The sequence below is a fragment of the Labeo rohita genome, chromosome 24 (assembly GCF_022985175.1).
Source record: "Labeo rohita strain BAU-BD-2019 chromosome 24, IGBB_LRoh.1.0, whole genome shotgun sequence".
In the NCBI taxonomy this organism is placed as follows: Eukaryota; Metazoa; Chordata; class Actinopteri; order Cypriniformes; family Cyprinidae; genus Labeo; species Labeo rohita.
The window spans coordinates 16,415,701-16,429,750 of NC_066892.1; the positions used below are offsets into that span (position 1 = coordinate 16,415,701).

The following is a 14,050-nucleotide window of genomic DNA, read 5'->3' on the forward strand; positions in this document are numbered from 1 at the left end:
GCACCTTGTAATCGGAGGCAAAAACATGGAGATAGAGTGGTCAAAAACCCTCAGAAAAGACGAGGGGGAACAACAGGTTCAGAGGAGAAATATGAATTAAAAGGAGCAAAAAAACAGATCAAGCTCTGAAGGAGGAACTCCCTAATATTCACTAGACAAATCACAGCAAATGATAGCCATCAATAAATTACGTATAAAATAAATAGGGACTTCTGGAGTCAAGCCTGGTATTATTGCTTTGATTTTACAGTATCCCACGTTCAAAAAGTGATTGTTTTGTCACGTAACCAGGGACGAGAACAGCACCTTAATCCAATCTCTTTACATTTAGTGACGTCTAAAATTCATAGCTGCAACTGTCTGGATAAACATTACAAAACAATGTACAGTGAGGAATGAAGAGTTACCTGATTCCACTCCATTTGAAAACCTTTGTTCATGCATACAACGATGAGTACACCATTTAACATTTTAAGAAAAATCTAATTCAAGAAACTAGTCAGTGTTCTTTAAACATGTCAAGGCACCGCAATATGATACTGAGTCCTCCCTCCTTACGTTTTTGTACAGCAACTGTGCATTGGCACCGGAAAATGCATTTAATATCTCTGGAGAGATTAACATGCAAAGCAGTGACAGTGGCTTTGGTTTCCACAAAGAACAAACCTTAAAACGGTGGGGACTGCTTGATATACGTTTCTGCGTTACAAACGTACAGCCAGTTTAAATGTGTAATTTGGTCCAAAGGTATAGAGAAAACTGTCAAAATAATTTAAAACGAAACCTACAATCCAGCTACAAAATAATGGCCCGTTACAAAATGACTCTCTACTAAAACCTCAACTGTAAACATGACAGAATGTTCAAGTTACTATCAGAAAGTGTATCCCAGAGTTAAGCCTGTTGGTCGAGTTAAAAAAAAAAAAAAAAAGGAAGTCTTCAAAATATCATTGTTAAAAACTTTTCAAATAGATGCCCATGTCCTATAAAACTGTATCGCAACTGTATTGGAAATGCAAGTGGAGAGAGAATTCCTGAAGAGTGTAAGGCATTTGTTGTTGAAGGAGGTAGATGGCTTTATGGAATTTCCATTTCACGTTCAATACCTACGTATTTCAGAGCGTCAGCTTGACTGTATCTGAAAAGAGATATGGAAACATTGGGTTAGACGGTTCAAAAACACCTCTCAAAGAAAACATTTCCTGCATTAATAGGGCCCTATGAAATTTTGTTTTTCTTCATTTTCTGTTATAATGGTTAAATAAAAAAATAAATAAATAAATAAAAAAAATAATAAAAAAGCATGTATAATTAATTTAAATCATGAAACTTACAATTTAACAGCAATTTATTAAATGTTAAACCAAAATTACAATTTTAAGGCCTTATGAAATTTCTATTTTTTTTTTTTTTTTCTATTTTGCCCCCATTTGAATGTCTGTGGATTCTCTTTTTTCCAGTTTAAAGTTTTTTTTGTCTGTTTTAATGGTTAAATTAAAATAAAATAATAATAAAAAAAATAAATAAATAAATACAAATAAAAAAAGCATGTCTAATTAATTGAAATCATGAAACTTTAACAATTTAACAGCAATTTATTAAACGTTTAACAAAAATTACATTTGAGGCCCTATGAAATTTGTAATTTTTTAGCTAATTCCATTTTTTCCCCAATTGAATTTCTCTGGATTCTGTTTTTTTTTCTCCACAGTTAAATTTTTTTTTGTCTGTTTTAATGGTTCAATTTATTATATATATCAATCAAAAAGCATGTCTAATTAATTGAAATCATGGAACTTAAACATTTAATAAATTACTGTTAAACTGTCTAACAAAAATTACATTTTTAAAGGCCCTATTAAATGTTTAATTTTTTCCCCATTTTAATTTCTCTGGATTCTTTTTTTCCCCCCAGTTTAATTTTTTTTTACTCTGCTTTAATGCTTAATTAAAAAGAAAAAAAAAAAAAAAAAAAAAAAAAAAAAAAAAAAAACACAACAATCAAAAAGCAAAAGAGTTTTCTATTAATTTTCTAGATTCTATTTTCATTAACTTTAAAAAAAAAAAAAAAAAAGTCGCATCTCTAATGTCTAATCTCTCAAAAATAATATATTGTGTTATTAACTTTATTTATTTTTTTTAGAAAGACAGTGTTGCATATTTACTTTTTCTAGTACATAAATTCTGGTATATTAACTCTGCTATTTATCCCTTAAAAATCATGTTTTATTTATAATTTTATAATTAGCAGTATTCTTATTACATTAAGTAATATATTTCTGTCAAAGTTTCTTTAAGTTACACCAAACTTGTTGCAGGGAAGACTTTAGTTTCTGTTTGTATACAACATGACCACAGTTTTTCCATTTCAAGAAAACACCTCTACACATTTTTGTTTTTACCTGTAGTCAAAGAACAGTTCCTCTCCAGTCTGTATGGCTCTCTTAGCAAATATGCCAATCCTGTGATCCCCATTAACCATCATCACTGTGGGGACAGATACAAACAGCCCATGACGTCACACTTTACACACAAGATCCTTTTAGTACAAGATTCTGAGTGACTTACCCTTTGCATAGCAATTGGGGTTCACAGAGTGGTTGGCAAACCTGATCTTGTTTCCTTTCCTAGTTGCATCAACAACAAAATCTGTGGGTGAAAGGTGGGAGGTTGTCAGCCAGCGAGGGGGCACGTGAACAGCGAGCATTTGCGAGAAAGAGGTTAGTTACCGTTGTTAAGATTGAACAGGAAGCTGCACATGTATTTGTCATACACCTTGCCTCTGCGGTCTGCCTCATCCTGGGAGATGATCTAACAGATGAGAATAGAAACACGTCATATAAGTAATAAACATCACTGTGCATTAGTCCTGACGTAACATTCTTTTTTTAAACATCTCACCTCCCCACAGTACTCGGAGATGAACTCATTTTTCTGAACTGGCTCTTTGATGAAGATTCCCCATCCGGCCACATCAGATGGAGCCAGTAGCAAGTGCTTAAAAAAAAGGGAAGAAATGGCATAAAGAACCAAGAAAACAGGGTGTATCACAACTAAATGGTCAAACAACATTTTATGTTTTTTTGTACCTTCTTTGCTCCTCTCTGGATGCTACAGTTCTTACAGGAGACATTTTTACTGTCCCAGTGATCAGCCGCCCCGCATGTGAGACACAAGTCAGGGTCACACTCTCGTACGGCCAGGTAACAGGGGCACTGCTTGGTGTTACACTGGGCCTTACAGCGGCAGCCTGGAAACCGGTTCTGACCTGTACAGAAAAATCCAGTTCAAAAATAACTCCTGATTCCAGACCTGACCTTCAAACCAAACATGACTGTTATAAAAGAAAATTCATGAATGCAATAACTTCACCTTAGTTACATATTAACTTGCATACGGTGCCAATCTTGTAAAACATAACCAATTTAAAATGTAGGTCAAAATGAAAAGCATTCAACTCGCAATCACATTTAGAGAATAAGAAGCAATTACAGCACTGTTTCCTCTTCCCAAGCCCAGATTATTTTCCAGTGTTTTGGTGTAAACTGGGTGCCTCATCTGTGTTGCATCCCTGCACTGTCTAACTGAGTGTGTGAGTGTGTGCGTGTGTGTGTCTCTATACACTCACATTCCGAGCTACACTGGCAGAACTTCTCACAGAAGTTTTGGGCGGTGACACAAGGGCAAGAACTGTCACAAGGCTGGCGCGGGTGGTCACATGGCTGGTAGTTGTACACATGATTGGAGGAGCCATCTGCAAGCATGTTTCACATATATAAAAATGTATATTTGCATTTTTACTCAACTTTCGCACGGTGAAATCTTGCTATCTAAAAATATGAGCTAGAATTTAACATAATCTAAAGACACAAACCTTTCTTTAGTTGAATCTTCCGACAATGAGTGGCCCACAATCTAGAAGAACCCAAGAAAGCACAACAGAGTAATACATGACTGAAATGCACAAATCATAATAGTTTGGATATTTTAATTTAATATTACATTAGTGCTGTCAATCGATTAAAAAAAAAAAAAAAAACAGCTAATTTTTTTTCTGAAAATTATTTTTGATTAATCTCACCTAACATTAAAGTTTTTAAATATTAAAGGGGTCATCGGATGCCCATTTTCCACAAGATGATATGATTCTTTTGGGTCTTAATGAAAAGTCTTTAATATACTTTGATTAAAAATTCTCAATGGTTTTGTAAAACACCCTTTATACCTTGTCAAAATGAGCTCTGCAAAAATCATCTCATTCTAAGGGGTTGTTCCATTAAATGCAAATGAGCTCTGCTCACCCCGCCCCTCTCTACTCTTTGTGGAATGACGGGCCTGTTTACTTTAGCCATGTTTAGCCGCTAAACTTCCTAACTACCGTGTTATAAAGAAAGGCGATCGCAAAGACTCATTAAAAAAAAAAAAAAAAACCACCTTATACACACTTCTGCTGTAGGTGAAGCTGGATCACGAATGATTCGCGTGAACACAGACGGATATATGTAGATCGGGAGCCGCATTCCATTTACAAACAAATGTAATCCACTGCCTCTTCAGTGGCTCAGAAGCCGGGAGTAAGTGACGACAGCTATGTTCATTATTACATCCAGCAACACAACACCTCAATCGCTCAATCTAACTTACATCCCTGCTTCGGCATTAACCAAGGAAGGTTACTGGACTGTGACAGCTGGTCTGAGGTAAGAGTTCATGTCAATCAACTATTGTGGCTGCGGCCTCTGTCAGTGTGACGGCAAATTTATTATTTTTACAGATTCATTAAAAACCACTGCATGGATTTTTATCATTATAGGGTAGATTTGTACATACACTGCCAACACACATTAATGTTCAAACAACATGAAAAAGTGAACTTTGCTGATCTTTCCTATGACCCCTTTAAGGTTGCCCTTAAACGACTAGTAATCGTCAATTTTAACCTACAAAAGCTTAATAAGCGCTCAAGCACATGCAAAAAAAAAAAAAGCTTGCCACAGTGCACTGGCAGATATAATAATCACGAATGTGTCTGGGAAAAACAGCACGGAGACAGCATTAACGTTTTCATAAGTTATTGATAACTTATTTACTAGTGATAGATATATTTACTAGTGCTTCCTTTTTTCTTTTTGGCTTAAGAGATGAAGTCGGCAACATCGACTCATCATCTCCCCAGTAGAGGTGTGCCTGTATGCATTTTTCATATGGATGACAAAACTGATGAGCTCCCTCATCACCCGCACCTTTCCCGCGCTTGTTTGACTAGCAGTTGTCGCTGAAGTGAAGTTAAAAGTCTCCCATTTGATGTGGTCATAAAGACGCTCTATGACTAAATAAATGCACTTCTTGTCAAGAAAAAAAAAAGAAAGACAGAAGCAGCCGTTGTGAGTGGCAGCACTTGATTATATCATACACTAAAAGTTTCAAAAAAAAAAAAATGAAAGGTAGTCAGACTCTTAGAAATATCACTCTGAACACACCTGTGTTTCCTCTTCTTCTTCCTTTGAGGAGTGTTTTCATCCACTGCAGGTGCACGTGCAATGATGCTAGATTCTTTTACCCTGAATTCATAAACCTGACAAAGCCCAAAACAAGAAAAGCATGAAATCATTTCACTGTTTATGTAATTACTGTCTGTGTTAATTTGTAATTTACCAGATCCTCAAAAATAATTCCACAGCAATTATGCATAGTTGTTTAGCATTAAACAGTATTATGAACACTGCTATAAGTAATGTGTTTGCATAAACCCATCTTCTCAGGTTTGAGTACCTGTCTACAGGTCTTTGTGCCGATGAGTCTGGCAATAGCGCAGAAGTTATCATAGTAAGTGCCAATGAGCACTCTGAAGAGAGAGGCCTCAGCGCCGCTCCAGTCCACATTCTCAGGAGGCTCTGAGCTCAACTTCAACTTCACTGGAGTCTGACAGCGGGAGTTTGCCTCTGTACAAAAAAAAATAATAAAATATAAAATTATTGAAAGGAAATCTAAAATAGCAAAAAACCTTTAAATAAATATGTGTGACCCTGGACCACAAAACCAGTATTAAGTAGCACAGGTATATTTGTAGCAATAGCCAAAAATACATCAATTTTTTTTGTCAAATTATGGGTCAAAATGATTGATTTTCCTTTTATGCCAAAAATCATTAGGATATTAAGTAAAGATCAGGTTTCATTAAGATATTCTGTACATTTCCTACCGTTAATATATCAAAACCTAATTTTTGATTACTAATATGCATTGCTAAGAACTTCATTTGGACAACTTTAAAGGTGATTTTCTCCCTCAGATTCTAGATTTTAAAATAGTTGTACCTCAGCCAAATATTGCCCTAACAAACCATACATCAATGGAAAACTTATTTATTCAGCTCAATTTTAAAAAACTGATTTTCACTGATTCAAAACACTAATACAAAATTAATTATGACATGACTTTATTAATGTGATTTTAATTTTAATGGTTGGCAGCACACAATCAAATATGACCCCGAATCTCTACCTGAGGAGCTGGTGGTCTCATCCTTTTTGTCATCATCATCTTTATCGTTACAGTCATTTCCATCTGCTCCTCCCTCCCGGTCACTATCTGTGTCTTTAGTCTCAGCGTTAACTGTCGGGGTGCTGGGTCTGCTGTTGCTGTTCGGGTGTCTTCCTCTGCGTCTGCCTGCTGTGCGCTTAGAAGGGGTCTTGGCACGCTCCGCAACAACACCTGCTGGGTATTCCCTAACGATGCCATCCTGAGGAGATACATATGCCAGGGTTAATCATAAGAGTGAATGTCAGAATTAAGCAGCATTTATGTGTAAACCTGTGCGCAAACATTTTGCAGAAATCATGACTGCACAAACGTATCAAGTCTTCAGGGTTAACAATATCTTTCATTTTGAAAAAAAGTGGCGTAATGCACTTGCCTGAACCATATACATGTAGCAATAAATGCCACATGGTTTGCTGTCCACCAGATTCTCCATGTTCTTACGCTTGTATGTGTTTGGGGTTGCATGAAAGGCTGTAAAACAAAACATGCATTTAGAGAAATGAAGTCTTGAAAGGCTTAAATGACAGAAATTTGTGGAATCATTGCTTACGGTGAAGGAAACAATCGTATTTGAAGCAACGCCTGCAGAAGAGTGTATGGAAGGAATGCAGACTCTGCTCTCTTTGCACTGATTTAGCATTTGGTCCATCAATATTGGGGGTGCATTCAGGAGGAAGAGCCCCTGGGAGCTGCTGCTCAGTAAGTTCCTTATATCTGCAAAAAGACAATATATCTCACCCATCAAATTTCAATGCATATGCAAGCTTTAAATTATTTTCCATTTAAGTTTATCATAACCATTGGAAGTTATTATTCAGAGGTGTTTTCTAACATACTTTTCTTTGAGCTCTTCAGTTGAACCTTTATCAGGAAACATGGAAGAAATGGCTTCAAAGATTTTATCAGAGGGAAACTTTTTTGATCTGTCATTGTTGCGACCTGTTGCACACAACAATAAAGCACAGAGTTTGTTACTGAAGAATCAACTGTATAATAAAATGAGAGACTCTAAAACACATGCTGCAAGCAATAAAACTCTTATTTTTCATTTGTTGTCAGCACTAAAAGGCATGTGAACGCTACAGTACTAACATACACTACCAGTCAAAAGTTTTGAACAGCATGATTTTTAGTGTTTTTTTTAAGAAGTCTCTAAGTACAGCAAATCTAAGTACATCTAAGTACAGCAAAAAAGAAAAATTAAATATTTTTACTGTTCAAAATAACTGCTTTCTATTTGAATATATTTTCAGCATAATTACTCCAGTGTTCAGTGTCACATAATCCTTCAGAAATCCTTGTAAAATGCTGATTTGCTGTTCAAGAAACATTTTTATTATTATCATTATCAATATTTAAAACAGTTGAGCACATTTTTTCAAGATTCTTTGATAAACAGAAAGATCCCAAAATCAGCACTTGTCTGAAATAAAAAGCTTTTGTAACAAATACACTATACCATTCAAAAGCTTCGAGTCAGTATAATTTTTTGGGGGGGATTATAGAAATTTTCTATGGATGCTTTATCAAAACTGATGATAAAGACATTTATATTGTTACAAAAGATTTCTATTTCAAATAAATGCTGTTCTTCTGAACTTTCAATTCATTTACTCAGGTGTTTTCAACATAATAATAAATTAATAAATGCTTTTTGAGCTGCAAATCGGTATATTAGAATGGTTTCTGAAGGATAAAGTGACTGAAGTAATGATGCTAAAACATTTGAAATCATAGGAATAAATTACATTTTAAAATATATTCAAATAGAAAACAGTTATTTTAAATAGCAAAAAATATTTCAAAATTGTAACTGTTTTTGCTGTACTTCAGAACAAATAAATGCAGGCTTGGTGAGCAGAAGAGACTTCTTTAAAAAAAAAATATATATATATATATATATATATATATATATATATATATTTTTTTTTTTTTTTTTTGACTTTTTGACTGGTAGTGTATGTAACAGTTGATCCACACTGCTTTTAATCTTTGAAGCTTGGTTAAAAATAAATAAATAAAATGAGTGGAGCTTAATATATTTTAATTGCTCAAAATTTGTATTAAAGTTCCATGTGTTTTTACATACTTTACACTAAAAATTAAATTAATTTCTCTTACTCTCAGAATTCAGCTGGTCCTTGTGAGGGTCTTCAGTGTCATCTTTTCCATCACAGAGGTCCATCTTCTCAAACTTGCAATCATGCTGATCCTCCTCTTCATCATCTTCCTCATTATCACTGTACTGATTGAGCGCGCTCACTAGCTCCACAAAGATCTCATCATTTATGAAGCCACACTCTACACACAAAACAAAACAGGACAAAAAAAATAAAATAAAAATTTCAATATCCTTTTCAAGAGAACCTGCTGTCTAAAGGTTTTTTTGCAGATGCAGAAATGTTAGCTCTGCTTCAGCAGATAATTGTGAATCAGTTTTTAAAAAGATATTTCAGCCAATAAAATTAAAACCATTATGTCGTAACAAAGCCATTATGTGTCATAACAAGTCTGTGTGCTCTTTTATTCAGTAGCGCACAATTCTTTGAATGTTTCCCACTGCTTTTAGGTTTAGTACTTTAACACACTAACTAGATCAAATCTTATAAACCAGGAAAAAAAAAAAAAAAAAATCCTGACCTCTATCTCCATGAACTTTTCCATCATAATTTTTAATAAGCTCTTCAATGAAGGTGCCGTCTTGATCAAGGATTTCATCACCCATGTAAGGGATGTTGTGCAATACAGTCTCATCTTCAACCTAAAACAGAATACAAGATTATAAGTGTGTTTTTATTAAAACACAGACTTTGCAAATATGTATAAGAAATTTGGTTTTACCATGAAGTTTTGCTGGAGTGGAGACCATGAGTACATGACAGGCACAGAGGCCACAGCATTCAGTGTTTTGAGAGGAATGACTTGTCTGGAAAACTCTGAGAAGCCACTGTCAACAGTGCACTGCAAAATGATTCAGTCATGTTACATTAAAAAGTCCAAATACCAAGATATTCTTAGGATAACAAGCATTTACTTTAAATGCATATGATAATAAAACACTAACAGAAATTTCCAAAAAGCAAACAGAAATTAGAAAAAAAAAAAAAAAAAAAAAAAAAAAAGACAAATTAATTTAAAAAAACGTAACAAATTAACGTAAAAACGTAAACGTACAAAGCATGTATTGAATTAAACATGCGCTTTAGGAGAGTCTAAATCAGAGGATTTGTTCTAACCTCTCTAGTCCCTCGCAAGGAGCTCACAGGTGTCATAATATGAACAGGTTGTATCCGTCTCAGTTTCCATTCCTGGTTTAATATGTCTGTACGCTCCAATATCTTCTGTCTGTTGGAGCTGAACATGCTCTGTACAGTAAGAAAACACATTTCACTGTGAGACCATCCTATAAACAGGCAGGCAAAATGCTTGCTCTCATGACTCTTTTTATAATTTGTGTGAACAATGCTATACATAACAGTGCATTTGCACTGTCCATCACGTGACACCTAAAAGCCTGACCAACACCAAACACTCTATACGAGCAGCTTAATGTCTGCCCATGGATCACCTTGACCTCGTCTGCCCTCCTGAAACGTTTGAGCTGCCGCAGTCGCATGTACTCAGACTTCACTCTCCGCCTCCAGCAAACAGGACCCTTCTCTGATTTCCTCCCAGTCAATCCCATGGCTTCCCTATACACATACAAAATATGGCTTTAGATTTCAGTGTGGACTGACATAGAAAGAATATTGAAACATGAAGGTTAAGAGTTTTTGTTTTTTTCCTTTTGGATAAAACAAAGTTATAGTACATGTATACAAGTTAAATCACTCACAATTTTCATATGCAAGTAAATACAGTATTAAGTAATTACATATGAGATTACTCACAAGGTTTCTGCAGGTTTTATGAAAGGGATAGTACTTTCGTTTTCTTTGGACACAAACTGTGTTCTCACAGCTTTAAGGTTGAACCCCTGATGGCACATGGACTATTTTAACAATGCACTTACGACCTTTCTGGGCCTTGAACGTGGTAGTACTGTTGCTGTCTATGGAGGGTCAGAAAGTCCTGATTTCATGAAAAATATCTTAATTTGTGTATGGAAGATGAATGTAGGTTCTACCGGTTTGGACGACATGAGGGTGAGCAATTAAAGACATAACTTTAATTTTTGTTTAAACTATCCCATAAAGGTAAACTTGAGACTTAAGACCTTTTCAGACTAAGTAAAGAATATGGAAATAGCTTTTACTATACCTACTGATAACACAGCAAAAAAAAATGTGATTCCTCCTGAGTAACTTCTTCATACAGTGGACCAACAGTAAAATTGATACAAATCTGGGAACAAAAATTATTCAGACACTTTGATCGGACTATGTTTTACTTGAGCGTTTTTTTCTTTAATTGCTAATGCGACCTTTTTACACCACAGACTGAACAAAATTAAGCACTGCTTGGTAACTGGTTAACAAAGTATTGATAGTTGTGTAAATCTTGTCATACTTGTCATATTACAAAACAGTTGTCTGATTTTTTTGGTTGATTGCAATCTACTACATACCTTTCTATCAAGGTTATCTGACATTATCAAGATGAATTTGTTCTGACAGTTTAACTCTGAGTTCTTGTCACATATCTTTACCATTATCTAAACTATAGCAAAACTGTGATAATGTGAGAAATGTTGAAGGTGACTGAATAAATTTTAGTTTGACTGTATCAATAGTAAGAGCAACAATACTTTCCTCCGGTAACCACTAGCGTAAAAGCCGACTTAATTGCTGCAGAGATTTTCTAACACGCTGCGAATACGTAGGCTGAATATGTAACCGAGCAGCTGAGATAGTGCGAGACAGTGACACTTGTGTGTCACTTGTAAGTTCACAGGTTTTCCCCTCCTACAAGTTCTCCCATTCATCTCAGCAACACCACAAACTCACATACTCAATCTAACTCTAGTAAAATGTAAAAAAACTGAACAAATATGAGACTTTTATCCACAAATAAACTTTATATGACCCAAATGTAAAGTTCTGCAATGGCATTAAGCACACTTTCATTCCCAAATCTGGGATTTGTGTAACCCCTGGTGTAGATGTGACAGGTGTATGAACTCATTGGCGCCCCTGCTGGTGTAACACTGAAGCGCCATCTAAGTGAAAACTGAAACAAAACCTTAAAACACATTTACTTGTGTTTACTCACACGACTTCACGAAAGCAGCAAGTCTCGTGATGACAATTAAGAAATAAACACTGTTGAACTAGTAAATGGCTAACAACTGAAATGCTAAAATGATAAAAACATGCCATCGTTTACTCAACCTCAGAGTTCTCTAAACCTGACTTTTTTTCTTCTGACACAAATTAAGATGTTAAGCAAGATGTCAGTCAACATTCAATTTCAATGCATCTTTTCAATACAATTAAAGTTAGCAGTGACTGAAACTGTCATTTCTTTCATCCTCTTTGTTTCCTTTCACGGAAGAAAGTAACGTTAAGTCATACAGGTTTGAAACGACATGAGGGCTTGTAAATTCTGACTGATTTTTTTCGTTATTTTGTTTAATTATCCTTTCAACTTCATCATGTCTCGACAGTAGGGTACAACACGAACCATATGAGTAGTAAACTGTCTATTATCTAACAAGACCGCTGTCTTTGCAGTGTTTCATTTTAAAGTTAGTCGCTAACTGGTTAGCTGGGTTGTCTTAACCAGAAAGTAAATGTGGTTTCTCTAACACTCATTCTCGGTCTCTTTGGTGTCGTCTTCTAGTGCCTACCTGAAGGAGACCTGTCCACATCCAAACAAACGACTTTTCTCTCAGTCCCTCAGCGCCGACCCTAAATGAAGAAGAGCGGTTAAGTGAGCTAGCTAACTCAGCTAGCTCGCGGTAGAGGGTCCTTTCACCTCCGCGCGTCCGCGTTACCAGTACCGGCGAGCCTCGATAAACAAAAGACAGGCGGTTAATTCGTCTTTAGTTCTACAAGTATCTGTTTGGCCAGACGTCTTTCTCTCTCTTAACTGCGACAGACTGTAAGCTAACTGAAATAAATTTGAAATATACGTAAATTTCTAATATTTCCGTTTCTGTAAGTATTCAAACCCGCTCAGTCTGTCGTTTATACTCAGAATTCGCCGCCCACCTCGCGCACTGCAGAATCAACGAGCGCCAAACAGATTAGCCAATCAGAACAAGCCATGTTCGAGCGGCTCAATGTTGAGAGTTTCGATTGGTTAGATCCTATCAGAGACTTGGCGAATCGGATTCGTGACTGCAGTGGGGGACATGTGAAGAAGTTCTCTTTGTTCTTGATTTTGAACGAATACAGTTTTGTGAAACTGTAAAACAGGCGCGCAGTATGTTAGTGCTCGTCCTTGGGGTTTTATCGTTGCCGTGAAATATGTCAGCAAAGAGCAGCAGCAGTTAATGCGTTTGCGATACAGTATAATGCAAAGACTTCAAGATCATGCTACTTTCTTTTAGTGCAGACAGAGGGAAAGGCATGCTGCAGTTACTGGGAGAAAACACTTCCATATGGCCAGGGAATCGATACAGTCAACATGTCATTCTATTTTCGCATTTAACTGAGGGACTTCCTGTGGACTGTTTGGACTTGGGTCATCCGGTTCATTAAGTACCACCCACTCCCATAGAATTTCAATGGGGGCAACGCCATCGGCGTACAATAGTGATGGGCAACCCGAATTATTTCCGCGAGTCGGTTCGTTCGAACAGTTCGAAACATGATTCAGAGACTCCTACGTCATCACTTGATTTTCAGCCTCACAGCATGGAATTTGTATGATCTAAAACGTCCCAGTAAAGCCAAATATGGGCCATTCTACGGAATTGCTGAAAACTGCTGTGCCACAACCAAAAAAATAAAAATAATACATTTAAAAAGCATTAAAATATTCAAAACCATCATTTATTGGGTCCTTGCAATTGGAAGGTGGCTGTCCTGAACCCTAACCCCTACATTTCAACTTAGAAAAATTGTATCTAAATAATTTTAGCATTTTTTTTCCTATATCTTTTTTGATTTTTTTAAAACGTGAAGTTGAAAATTCACTTCTTTCTTTGTAATTTATAAAACTTCATGTAAGAAAAAAAAAAATAGAAGAAAAAAGGTCACAAAACAGTGTTTTAGTCGATTGGTCGACTGATTTTAACTATATGTGTCACTCTCTTTTATAAGGTTTGAGTAGATATGCCCCATTATTTTGAGGTAAATGTGTTCAAAAGTATGAAAAATCTGTGTGTAACTTTCAGGAACGTCACTACCAAAGACCTTTTTCTATAATTACACTTTTTTGGGAGTTATTCCTCAACATTTAGTTTTTATATGTGTACAACTGTTCAGAACTGTGCTAGCTGACCATGTGCTAATTAGCATATTTGAGCTAGGTTCAAATTTATCTAAAATTGTCACAGAAACAGTCACGACCGAAACTTTTGGTGAAATTTCAGTAGTGACATCGGAGGGATTTTTTTGCG

The 14,050-nt window shown here is 35.7% G+C and overlaps 1 protein-coding gene across 2 annotated transcripts; it reads right to left on the minus strand.

The window, feature by feature from the left end:
- Positions 1-8: 8 nt before the first annotated feature.
- Positions 9-12,702, minus strand: ezh2 (enhancer of zeste 2 polycomb repressive complex 2 subunit). Of its 2 annotated transcripts, none has more exons than XM_051097976.1 (20): positions 12,332-12,702; positions 10,118-10,235; positions 9,780-9,908; positions 9,385-9,504; positions 9,184-9,304; positions 8,665-8,844; positions 7,380-7,482; positions 7,094-7,257; positions 6,917-7,014; positions 6,505-6,742; positions 5,773-5,942; positions 5,481-5,575; positions 3,875-3,915; positions 3,629-3,754; positions 3,090-3,268; positions 2,902-2,997; positions 2,730-2,811; positions 2,569-2,649; positions 2,403-2,487; positions 9-1,138 (listed from the first exon to the last, which is right to left on the minus strand). In XM_051097976.1, exons 2-20 carry the CDS (start codon positions 10,226-10,228, stop codon positions 1,078-1,080), a joined length of 2,280 nt encoding a protein of 759 aa, XP_050953933.1. In that variant the 5' UTR covers positions 10,229-10,235; positions 12,332-12,702; the 3' UTR covers positions 9-1,077. The 2 variants fall into 2 exon arrangements, with proteins under 2 accessions (XP_050953933.1, XP_050953932.1); XM_051097975.1 differs by having other exon boundaries at positions 10,112-10,235; positions 12,332-12,701.
- Between the last annotated feature and the right edge of the window lie 1,348 nt (positions 12,703-14,050).

What these genes read in the sequence shown, in the direction of transcription:
- ezh2 (XM_051097975.1), bottom strand. Translation starts at nt 10,228, where the DNA reads ATGGGATTGACTGGGAGGAAATCAGAGAAGGGTCCTGTTTGCTGGAGG. An exon ending in AAAAGTTCATGGAGATAGAG is followed by an intron (nt 8,845 to 9,183) that starts GTCAGGATTTTT and finishes TTTTGTGTGTAG; the next exon opens with AGTGTGGCTTCATAAATGAT. An exon ending in TGAGACCACCAGCTCCTCAG is followed by an intron (nt 5,943 to 6,504) that starts GTAGAGATTCGG and finishes TTTTTTGTACAG; the next exon opens with AGGCAAACTCCCGCTGTCAG.